General features: G+C 34.5%; 1 protein-coding gene across 1 annotated transcript; it reads left to right on the top strand.

Moving 5' to 3' along the window:
- The first annotated feature begins 2,571 nt into the window (after nucleotides 1–2,571).
- Nucleotides 2,572–9,103, top strand: LOC107003169 (vacuolar protein sorting-associated protein 24 homolog 1-like). The gene is made up of 6 exons (XM_015201443.2): nucleotides 2,572–2,961; nucleotides 3,261–3,337; nucleotides 4,930–5,032; nucleotides 6,792–6,913; nucleotides 8,474–8,665; nucleotides 8,762–9,103. Exons 1-6 carry the CDS (start codon nucleotides 2,850–2,852, stop codon nucleotides 8,816–8,818), a joined length of 663 nt encoding a protein of 220 aa, XP_015056929.1. The 5' UTR covers nucleotides 2,572–2,849; the 3' UTR covers nucleotides 8,819–9,103.
- The last annotated feature ends 3,262 nt before the right edge of the window (nucleotides 9,104–12,365 follow it).

The following is a 12,365-nucleotide window of genomic DNA, read 5'->3' as shown; positions in this document are numbered from 1 at the left end:
AAGAAATTTTATTTGAAGGACTAGTAGCAACTAGCAATATATGAGAAAGTTATAACTAAGTGATCATTTCGTGTGAATTATTAAAATAAATAGTGATGAGATACATTTTTGTATCTTGTTTGATTGTCATGTTTGAGATAATTTATTCCAATATTTATATCATAGTAATGAGATAAGTTATCCCAGAAAAGTTAACCCCAGAATAACTAATCTCGAAATAACTTGTTCCCAACTAAACGACCCCTAGTGAATTGAAATACCATTAATAATGTGTGTGTGTGATGACAACCACAATAATGAATCTTGTGTATTCTCACAAATAAGATCAAAAGAAGGTAATATATACATAGATCTTACCTCTATCTTAAAAAATTAAATATTATTTTCAATAAATTTCGATTTAAATAACAAAAATAAGGGAGAGTATTACTACTAATACAAACCATCTCTCATCACAACATGTTCAAAAATATTTTCATTTGGGACTTAAATCATATTGGTAATTTCTCCAACTTAAATATAAAAAATGCATATTTCACTTAAATAAAAAATAGAAAGGGGTCAAAAATACCCTTAAACTATCTGAAATAGCTCAGATATATCCTTAAACTATATTTTGGCTCAAACTACCATTTCCGTCAAACTATTGGATCAAAAGTGCCCTTTTAATTAACAGAAATTGTTAAATGCCATGTGGATGCCATATGAATGTCACATGGCACCCCAATAGATTTCCACTGCCACATAGACTAAAAGGAAAAGGGTCAAAAGTACCTTTAAACTATTCGAAATAGCTCATATTTCCCCTTAAACTATATTTCGGCTCAAAGCTACCATTCCCGTCAAACTATTGGGTCAAAAGTGACTTTCTTATTTGCGGAAGTTGTTAAAATCCACATGTGCCACATTGACTAAATCCCTAAATCTTAATTACTCATTTTCCCCTCATTTCATTATTTTCCAGAAATGATTTCACCCCTTCTCCCTTATTTCGCGGCTAAGGTTTCACAGTTTCTTCGTCGTTGGGTTTCAAAGTGGATATTCGTGGTTATAGGTTAGTAAACTTTTTTCTTATTTTATTATGTTTACAACCACGAAAATCCACTTTGAAACTCAGCTCCGAAGAAAGTTATGAAACCTTGGCCGCAAAATTAAGGAAAAGTTGTGAAATTCTAACTATTATACTTTGAAATCGTAAACATAATAAAATAAGAAAAAATATTTACTAACCTACAACCATGAATATCCACTTTGAAACTCAGCCAAGAAGAAAGCTACGAAGCCTCAGCTGCGAAATTAGGGGAAAGTTGTGAAATCCTAACTATCATGCTTTGAAATTGTAAACATAATAAAATAAGAAAAAATATTTACTAGCCTACAAGCATGAATATCTAATTTGAAACCCATCCACAAAGAAAAGTATGAAACTCTAGCCGCAAAATGAGGGAGAACGGGTGAATATATCATTTTTAAAATAATGAAATGAGGGGGGAAGTAATTAGGATTTAAGGATTTAGTCTATGTGGCAGTAGATACTTATTGGCATGCAATGTGACATCCACGTGGCATTTAACAACTTCTGTTGATAAGAACGGTACTTTTGATTCAATAGTTTGACAAGAAGGGTAGTTTTGAGCCGAAATATAGTTTAAGGATAAATGTGAGCTATTTTGGATAGTTTAAGGGTATTTTTGACCCTTTTATTTTTGTCTACGTAAAAGTGGAATCCTATTGGCATGCAATGTGGCATCCATATGGCATCCACATGGCATTTAACAACTTTCGTTAATAAGAAGGGTATTTTTGATCCAATAGTATGACGGGAAAGATAGTTTTGAGCTGAAATAGAATTTAAGGGTATATATGAGCTATTTTAAATTGTTTAGGGGCATTTTTGAGCCTTTTCCGAATAAAAAATACCATATCTAATAAAAAAACATAATACATATATTGGACCCTAAACTTGACTTCAAATTTTAACTTTGACCTCAAACTTTCATAGTGCACAAATAGGCACTTTAACTATCCTATCTTTCAATAAATAAACACGCGATTCCTACATGGAAAAATGCGTGAAATGCACGCATTCTGCGCGAGGGGTAATTTTCGGGGCCCACAACGGTAAAAAAATGCTGAAATGACAATTCTACCCTTAATGAATCTCTTTTATAATTTTTTAGTTTCAAAATGACGTGTAAAATATTTTTTTTAGAAAAAGACGTGTAAAATGTTTAATTAGTTGGCAGCTTCTGATTGGCTCACTAATACACGTGAGAGCGTTTGCATTTCACGCACTTTAGCTCCAAAATCGCGTGTTTATTTATTGAAAGATAGGATAGTTAAAGTGTCTTTTTGCGCATTATGAAAGTTTGAGGTCAAAGTTAAAATTTGAAGTCCAGTTTAGGGTCCAATATATGTATTATGCCAAAAAAATATCACATAGATTTAGAATCAAAATTTACCTAATCAAAGGACTAAAAGTGCTAATATCCTTTATAATTACCACAAAGTGAAGCATATAATAGAAGTTTAAGTACCAAATAGTACAAAAGTAAAAAGTTATAATCCTCCAACTATAAACAAAACATAAATCAGCCACCGGACGGCGGCGACTTCGACTTTTTCCGTCCACCGGCTGAAAGAGAAAAATATTTCACCTATTTTAAAAAGTATTTATTTCCCACTTTTATTCTTCGAATCTACGGTAGATATTAATTGGAAAAAAATAATATTCTTTTTGGATTAGAAAATAATTGAAATTCGCGATAAAGAAAAATTCTTGTTTTGATCTTCCATTGAAGGGTTCATTGATTTCTGAGCTTTTTGATTCAAAGGGTTTTTTTCAGAAAATGGAGAAAGTAATGAATATATTGAAGCCGAAACCGAATCCTCAACAGATTTTGAGGGATTGGCAACGTCGGCTCCGGCAAGAGTGTCGGAATATTGAACGTCAAATTCGAGGTGAATTGTACTTCTGTTTAATTGTTTGTAGTCAGGAAGGAAATGGGGTTTTTGGGTTATTGTAAAATTTTGATTTTTATGTTGGGCTTTTTAAATTTTTCCTGTTTTGGGGTTTGTGGATTTTTCTTTGAGCTGAGGGTGTATTGGAAATAGCCTTTGTACATTTGAGCTAGGGGTAAGGTTTACGTACGCTCGGCCCTTCCGGAGACACCACTTTGTGGGACTACAGTGTGTATGTTGTTGGTTTTTTTTTGAATTATTCTATTTTGGGTTTTGTGAATTTTCTGGATTTTGATTAGATATACAAAGGGAGGAGAAGAATGTACAGAAAGCAATTAAAGAAGCAGCAAAGAGAAATGATATGGGTTCTGCCAAGGTGACTTACTGCTCCTTTTAGATTGTTTATCTTGCTGTTTTGCTGTCGTTATTTTCATCGTATCCTTTGTTGATCACTTTTTCGAGCCGAGAGTGTATTGCAAACAACCTCTCTGTCCTAGAAAGGTGGCCATACCCCACTCGTGGATTATATTGGATATGTTGTTGTAGTTGAACTTCTTAGATTGAAAAACCAATCACATTTTTAGTTTTTGGTGGTGATGAATGCTTTTTTGTTGCCTGCTGATGCTTATAATCTTACTTTACAAGGGATATATACTGAGAAATAGTTTAAAACTGTGTTGCTCGGGCTCTCTGAAATTGTTGTTGCACCCGTGTCGGATTCTCCAAAATGCATGACTTTTGGATTATCCGATACACACCTGTCAACAGTTTTTATGAGTTCGAGCAACATAGGTCCAAAGTAAGTTCATAGAAATTGTGCCACTTTGGAGCTAGGAGAAGAAAAATATTGATGTTTTCTTATAGTTAGATCATATATGTGATTAAATTACCTAAAGCATGGATCTTTAAGTTGTATCTACTTTTTATCCCACTTTTTTCGCACTGGTTTCTTGCAAACTTGTGCTCATGGCTTATTGTTTTTGTTTATTATACTAGTTATTAGGTTCAATATGTTATTCTCATGCCTTCTAACAATAGTGAGATGATATTGGGAAGTTTTTTTAGTATGTAGAATATGCGGGAAACTATTAACTTCCAATATGTGTTATTTCTCATAGTTGCTTGTTCATATTTTCAGAATTTAGGCATTTGCTAAAAGACCTGTGAGATCAATAAAAAAGGTTTTTAATTGCTTTGCCTAGCCCCCTCTCCCTGTCATGCTTAAAATCTCGGTCTATAACACAGTTAAATTGAGAAATAGTCAATAGACTGAACCTGATGTTTGAAAATTTGTTATTTCAGATCAGGCAATGAAGAGACATATTTTTTATTGAACCAAGGTTATTTCATCAAATTAGAGGTATCTCATGTATAAAGGAAGTATACCAAAAAATCATGAGAACCTACACAACAATATGGTTCTCTACAAGCTGTATCCAATTCCAATCTTCTACACAAATAGGGACCTCATGGGCACACAAAAACTAAAACAAAGAACTGTTCCACTAGGGTACAATGCCATTTACTACTTCATGAAATGCTCTCCTATTCCTCTCCTCAAAACGATCCACATCAATGCAAGTGGAGTTATGTCTCATGTCCCGTGTCTTGTATTTTAAATGTTGCGAAATGAGAAAGAGAAGAAGGATGAATGCACTGCTTTGAAGGCACTTTCTTCATCTGTCACAGTGTGCTTGACCATTGAGATGTTTTGCATATAACACTTGGCGTATTAGAACATCTATTTTGGGCCATTGATAGAGTTTCAGGTGGTTTAGAAACCAATATGCTTTTTCAGAAACTTCTAAGGAATGCCTATTTTAATAGTTAGATTAGTACTCATCCAAGATTTCTTCTAGTGTGTATGTTGCATTCAGTCTGATATTATACATTTTTATGAGACATGATTTATTGGTTTTTGGCATCCCATTGCTTATTCATATTGGAGTGTTGATGTTTTTGTCACAGGCACTTGCTAAAGAGATTGTGAGATCTAAAAAGACTGTGAACCGATTATACGAGAATAAGGCGCAGTTGAATTCAATATCCATGCACCTTGGAGAAAGTGTTGGTATGATCAAAGTCTTGCTTCTCCTGTTGTATATATGTATATGCCGTAGTATATTCAGGAGTCTGCATTTGGTCCCCTAAGTTCTTGTTGATGAGCAAACTGTCTTTAGAACAATATTCATCCATTGAGAACGTAGCACCATTACTTCTTGACAGGGATTAAGGGATATCTATCTCATGTTGTATAATGAATAATTTTAAAAGTTCTCTTTCTTGGACAATGTATCAGTTGCTGGCGTGCAAATGCAATGTCTTATTTAAGGGAGTTTCAAGAGTGTCATCATATACAAGTCACATCAAATGTCTTGCTGATTTTGTTCGATTGTTGAATAGGTAGTTTGAACTTTGAAGAGTCATAATGTGTAATTATATAGATGTTCAAAATGCAGAAGTAGGATTGCATATTTTTCTTTATGATTTCAATTTCTTTAATAAGAGGTGAAAGTTATCACTTTATGCTGGTCAACCAGATGTTATTGTGGTGAAACTGACAAAATTCTGCGTTATTTATGACCGAAAAATCTGAAGGGAGCAACCCTTTGGGCCAACCGCAGCCTATGGAATTCAGGATGATGGGGCACCCCTCTACCCTTCTCCACTCAAATACTGAACTTAGTTCGCTTGGCGCAAGGTTCAAACTTGTAAGCTAAGATACAAGTGCTTCAACCTTTGCCATCTGAGATAATCCCTGGAAGCAATACAATTCTTTCTGTTGAATTGATTCTGTGAAATAGTAGGAACATTCTACATATGACTGGCTGTCCCAAATACATTGATATCTGAACTTGTAAAGGAACCCCTTCCTAATAATAATAAGGTATCACCCAAGTGTGTCCTAGTGGTCAATGAAGTAGGAGGAGAAACATGACGTCTCAAGTTCAAATCCCTGCGGAATAAAAAACACTATGTGTTTTCTTCCATCTGTCTAAACCTTGTTGGACAGAATTACCTGGTACCTGTTGCTGCTGGTGGGAGCTAGCAAATATCCCATGCAATTAGTCGAGGTGCATGTAAGCTGGCCTGGACGCCATGGTTATCAAAATTAACATGAGCTGCCATTACCTTGACTTCCATGATGGATGGTGACTGTACCAATCTTGATCTTAAGTGGAACGGGATCATGTGTTTACTCTAGTAGTTGGTTGTACTGATTGGCGAGGACTTCCTAAAGAAAATGGAAAAGGAATCATTCTAATTTTTTCATATAGGAGAATTTCTTCTTTCAATAATACAGCCTACTGTAGTTGCAGAACTGATGTATGCCCCTTATATTTAGAAAAAATGCGTACTATGAAAAAAACATCTTTAGCGTATAACAGTTTTTAATGATCAATTAGTTATGAACTTTTAGCCCCTATTGTTTTATTAAGTTTATGGGAAACCAACTTTATTTTCTATATCTGAACTCATGAAAAATTGCAATCATCTTTTCATGTCTGATAGGAGAACTTTTTTCTTCCTACTACCATATAATGAATTTATTCCAGAATTGTTTTTGTTTGCTATATGCTGTAACAGATTCTTAGTTAACAAGTTATTGCATATGTATATTAAGTTGGTGCTAGATTGTCTTACATTTTGAAATATTTGATAGCATGTTGGCATGTCAACTGCTTTATACAGAATACCTATGTAGCTTGATTTTTTCTGTTTAGGAAAATAAACTGTATTATGAAGCCGGCCTCTTGCTTTCTACTTTAATGTTAGGTTATGTGTTGGCTTCTTCAAGTGTCCCATTGAACTTCTAATTGGTTTTGCAGCCATTGCTCGCACAGTGGGGCATTTGTCTAAGAGTGCTGAAGTCATGAAGCTCGTCAATAATCTTATGAAGGCTCCAGAAGTGGCTATGACAATGCAGGAGTTTAGTAAAGAAATGACCAAGGTATATCAGTTTGGTTTTAGCTTTTTGAGCTTCAATGAAGTTCTTGAGCTTTCCTCCTGGTTGGAAAATCGCCTTTTAACCTGTTTGATTTAGACTCTTAAATAGTGTATTATGTTAGATGTTGCTATGGCTCTCTTATGCACTTTACTTTATCTTAAAAGTAATTCTGAAGTTCAATCTGAGCAACAAGGTTTCCAACCATACCACAGTGTTTTTCAGTCTCAAGGTTTGCTAAAAATTACTATAAAGAAGTTTGACCACATATATAGTTAATAACTAAGCACGAGATAACAAAAGTTGCCCACAAAATTCCTTTCCTTCTGGCGGGCTAGCACGGTGTGTTGTGCCAAAGTTTCAAGCCAAGTGTTCGCGCTGTGTTGATGTTGCTAGCACACTTTGATTTTTGTGTCCCATTCTGTTGCATTGCTTCAGAAGTCCCCCCAGCTTGTTGCATCTATGTCCAACACGGCGCGTTGGGCACTATTTACCAGCTTGTTTTTCTCCGAGTTGTTCAACACAATCCTCGAGCTTCCAAATATGGTATTCTTTGCATGAATCTTTGAGTGACTTGCTGAATACCCCTTCTAGTTGTATCCAAAATTCTTTAAGCTTCTTGATCTGCAATCCTTGGACGCTCTTGGCCTTTTAATGAGTTAGCAGTGATTTGGACTCTTCAAATTCTTCATAACTAGTCTCTAGGTATGAGCGTTGCGCGTGTACCCCACATCACGAGTATACATTTTTTTTATAATTGTGGTGTATGAGACAGCTTGCGTGCACTGAGCACACAATTTTAGAAAATCATATAGAAGTGTTGATCAATGTATTTGAGTTATAAAATAAAAATTAAAGATGAGAGTGAGCTTCTAAAAAAAGATGAATGTTTGATCTCATTTAGTTAGCTAAAAGATATGAAGAAATCCTGCCCTACGCAAGTCCTCACATGCCGTATCATGACTTTTAAGGACTTTTGTGGGAATATCTTATGGGAATTGATTTTATTTCTATGACCTAGTACTGAAAATAATCAAGTAACACAAAAATACTTCTATCACAATTCTCCAAAGATTTGTCAAATAAACACAAACTGAGACATTTACCCTACAGCTCCTAGGATGGCCCTAAAGTGTTTTTGGGAGGAGGAGGCAGGGGGGGGGAGGGTGGCCAATGGGCATCTCTATGTGTGCATATAGATACATAATTTAATGGAAAAAGGTCAAATTTGTTCCTCTTCTATGTGAAAAGGATCAATTTTATCCTCTTCTATGCGAAGAAGAGCCATTTGGTGATGTGGACTCACTTGGCATGGCACATTACCCCCAACCCATTTTACTTCATTTCCTCCGCTGCTTCTTCCACCACTAGAGCCACCTCCCCTCAACCACCATTGCCACCATCAACAACACCGTCTCCACTGTAGAGTGGACCAAAAGGGGAGTCTGTGGCTTGTCACATCATCCCCCTCCCTCTTCTTCTTCTCTCTCTCTCTGTCACACACACACACACAAAAAAAAAAACACTTTCTTTTATCTGGGAATTACCTTTCTCTTGTTATTGCAGGCTGGTGTCATGGAAGAAATGGTCAATGATGCGGTGGACAGTGCCCTGGATTCAGAAGACATGGAAGAGGAAATTGAAGAAGAAGTTGACAAGGTCCTGACTGCAATTGCTGGTGAAACTACTGCACAACTACCTGAAGCAGTCCGAAAGGAGAAGTTAAAGCAACCCGCCCAGGCAGTGGAGGATGCAGAGGTATGTTCCTTTCATCTGTGATTGATTGTATAGAATGATCCTTTCTGTGATCAAGCAAACTGAATTGATTAACGTTTGATTTGTTATTTCTTGCAGGATGACGAAGAAGATTTAGAAGAACTAAGGGCACGTCTTGCTAAAGTTAGATCCTAAGTGATTTTTAAAATTGACTTGCGCTGCCTCTAAGGCTTCGATGTAAAATATGTTGTGTGTGAAACACAGACCTCTTCTATGGTCTGACGAGTTGCATCTTCTATCTGGAAGAGAGGATACTGAAGTACCTTCTATATCTTAGAATCAATACTCATGATTTCTTGTATTGATTATCAATGTGAGTTGTGATCTTTTTCTCTTTGAACATACTTTTCACTGTATGGTAACTGAAAATCTATGCTAACAACATTTCTTGCTATTTAGTAGAATTGGCTGTTCAATGTATATCTCCTTGGATGCTCTCTCTCTAAAATTGTAATTTCAATGCACTTATATTTTTTTTTTTGTGTGTAAATATTAGTATGAAAATAGCAAATTTTCTGATGCCTGTTTTGCATAACTATTTGTATCCTAGCATGCTTCGGAAATTTCCTTGTTGATTGCTTATGCAAAAGGTCTTGGAATATTCAATTTCTTTCTGCTGTCTCTTTGCAGTTTGCATACCCTGACTTCCAGATGTTGTAGAGTTCTTGTTACTATTCGCAGCTGACTTTTAATAACGCAATGAAGTACTTCCTCTAGTGAATTAGAGTAGTTTTACGCACTTTCTTGCCAATAAACACTTATGATTTATCATTCATCAACTGTGGAGTGTACTCTTAGTTCCTGGCAATTGCATTTACTATTGTTACAATATCCAGATCTGTAAGTATTATTGTCAATAAGGAGAATGTGTTTGTAGTCAAAACATCTTTATGTCCAATTAAAATTTCTGACATATAGATCCAATATCTCAATGATAAACTGGTGTAAAGTTGACAAGAATTCGACTTGCTATCCTACTTTTCACATAGTTTTGAAATCTTTACAGCTTCTTGATTGCCAAGTGGATGACTTTTGAGGCTTTTTGTTGCTCTAGATCTTGGTTTTCCAGTGGATTCTTGCAGGTGAATGGCTTGAAATTTGACTTCAGATTCAGCGGTCAAGGTAGAGATGCTAAGGTATTACTTATATCAATGTTGCTTGGGCTCTCCAAAAATGCTCACGAACCCATGTTGGATTCTCCAAAAATGGCCTACTTTTGAAGGATTTGACATGCACCCAGTGGCATTTTTGAAGAGTTTGAGCAACATAAACTAATAGGACTTCGTAAGTTCTAGCTTGTGAAGAGTCTTTCTTTATGGAGTCCTCTTCTAAGTGATTATAGAGTGTTTGCCATCTTTGAATTCTTCAGAAATATGCTGTCTTTATTTCTTACACTGCATATAATTTCACAAAGATTATCCTATAAATCCTATACAAGCCCCCCCGAAGACGATCAGTTCAGTTAAGTAAGTATTTATACCTTTAGTGCAGATATATGCAAATGTGATTGTATCTTATATAGTGCTTCTTTGTATATGTTTCCTCTATCATAACAAGCACTCTAGTTGTTGATATTGATATCCCTTTTGTAAGTACCTCATCTAGTTGTTCTTGTGATGAAATATGATGCAACAAAATATAGTCGGACATTGAGGTTTGTTTTGTATGCCTCTACTAAAGCCACATTCGATGAGGCGTTTACCATCAAACAGTTGGTGCTGAATTCTCATAACCAGCAGTATTGTTTGAATGTACAGGGAGTGAAACAGGGAGATCCACTCTCACCAGTACATTTGATTATTGTGGCAGAAAGTCTTATCCAGAGGTCACAATGCTCTATTAATAGAGAAGAGATGCAAATCATTTATGTTGTCAAGGAGGGCACCAAAGTGTAATATCATATCCTGTTCCTGTTTCTGCTGCTGATGCTATAAATCAAGTCATATGTTGCTCCGACTCTTCAAAAATGTCAACAACTGCATGTCAGATTGCATCCGAGACGGGTGCAACGACATGTTTGGACATAGATAATCACTACTATTATCAATAACACTTTGAGGTTAGTTATGAACATTCCATCTTCATGTGAAGGCCTTGGGGACAAATGGTGAACAGATACAAAATGCAACATTTTACATTGTGCTTCTGTTCAAGATGTGTCATATTTACTTGTTTGCGAGGGTGCGGCTTAGTTGTCGATGTGAACTATTAGGTCTCGTATGCAAAAATATTAGGTGATTTATTTGTATTTATCAAGCTTTGATGGATAAAGTTATCTAATATCTCTGCTAACGGGAGGTAACGTGTACCTCATGAAATTAGTTGAGGTGCATTCTACGAAGAGGTGAAAGTTATTTCCCAACATGGATGTTTATGGACAACAACTTCTTACAAGTTAAATATTCTTTTGGGAAATAATGAGATTAGAATAGAAAGAGAGTAATTTGTTTATTAATGTATTTAGCTTAATTACTAAATAAAGTGGGTTAATTAAAAAAGAATCATAAGATTGAAGATTTAAATAAATTTTACAAAATAGCTTATGGGGTAAAACTTTGGCCTTAAATTCCGATGGATGTGTCCAATTCGAAAAGAACAAATTATTTTGATACAACTTATCGAAACATATCTTCTCTAAAAACATATATCAAAATAAACATTTCGCTTAAAAATTTGCGAATTATCACTTGCGTCATTAATATATATGTCTTCTCAAATAGTACTTTTTAATATCAATTCAATTTTCTTAAAAATTAATTTGATAGTTTGTCAAAAAAACGGATGAACTATATTTAATTTTGAATATTTGCTAGGTGATTTAATTTATCACGTATCCTTAAATTATGGACATTAATTTACTAGTGGAATTATGAAATATTGCACAATACTTTTGCCCATAATTAAGTTTTAGTGGTTCAATAGTTGTAAGCAACCGAAAAACATGATCACAAAGTCGAATAAAATTGAATTGACATAACACTAATTTAATTATTTTTTGACAGTGATAATGCGAAAAATTTACAATCAATATTCTTTGAATGCACACCAAATAAATACGTCCTTGTATAAAGTTTGCAAACCTCATTAAAAATATAAACATCACTAGATATATCTGAATTCTCGATGCCACGAAATCAATTAAATCGAGTAGATATTGATAGAAAAAATCGTTGCGGCCATTTTCATGCATGATTTTTTTTCTTAAGTATTGTCATTTTAGTCTTACGTTTCCATGAATTTTATAAACCGTTAAAAGGACTATTTTCAATTATTTTAATCATTCTTAACTACCTTAATTGTTAATCATGACGCTAAAAAGTTCGTTATCATTTTTTTTTTAATTTCAGCCAAACAAATAATTCTTTTTTGGTAAAAAGCTGCTTGAAATATTTATATTTATATTATATAAGAAAAAAAAAACATTTAATACAAATAGCTTAGTGGGACCTCCAATCAACTAAAGACAACGTAACATTCCATGTGCAAACAAAATATTCTAAATTCGAATGAGTATAAAAACATAACTTTCATAACCAAATAATATAAGAAAAAAAGTAATACAAATAAATGGATAAAGATTCGGTTGAGTATAATTCGGTCAAGTAATATTCGATAGCCTTATAGAATTCTGCTATGTGTACTATATGATAATTTATGATTGTGATCCAGTTAAATTATAAAA

This window comes from Solanum pennellii, chromosome 11 (assembly GCF_001406875.1).
Source record: "Solanum pennellii chromosome 11, SPENNV200".
Lineage (NCBI taxonomy): Eukaryota > Viridiplantae > Streptophyta > Magnoliopsida > Solanales > Solanaceae > Solanum > Solanum pennellii.
Note: the sequence above shows the minus strand (reverse complement) of the source record. Positions and strands in the feature narration are given on the sequence as shown.

Coding starts and splice junctions, on each gene's coding strand:
- LOC107003169 (XM_015201443.2), top strand. CDS start 2,850: ATGGAGAAAGTAATGAATATATTGAAGCCGAAACCGAATCCTCAACAG. Junction 2,962..3,260: donor TATTGAACGTCAAATTCGAG/GTGAATTGTACT, acceptor GATTTTGATTAG/ATATACAAAGGGAGGAGAAG. Junction 3,338..4,929: donor ATGATATGGGTTCTGCCAAG/GTGACTTACTGC, acceptor TTTTTGTCACAG/GCACTTGCTAAAGAGATTGT.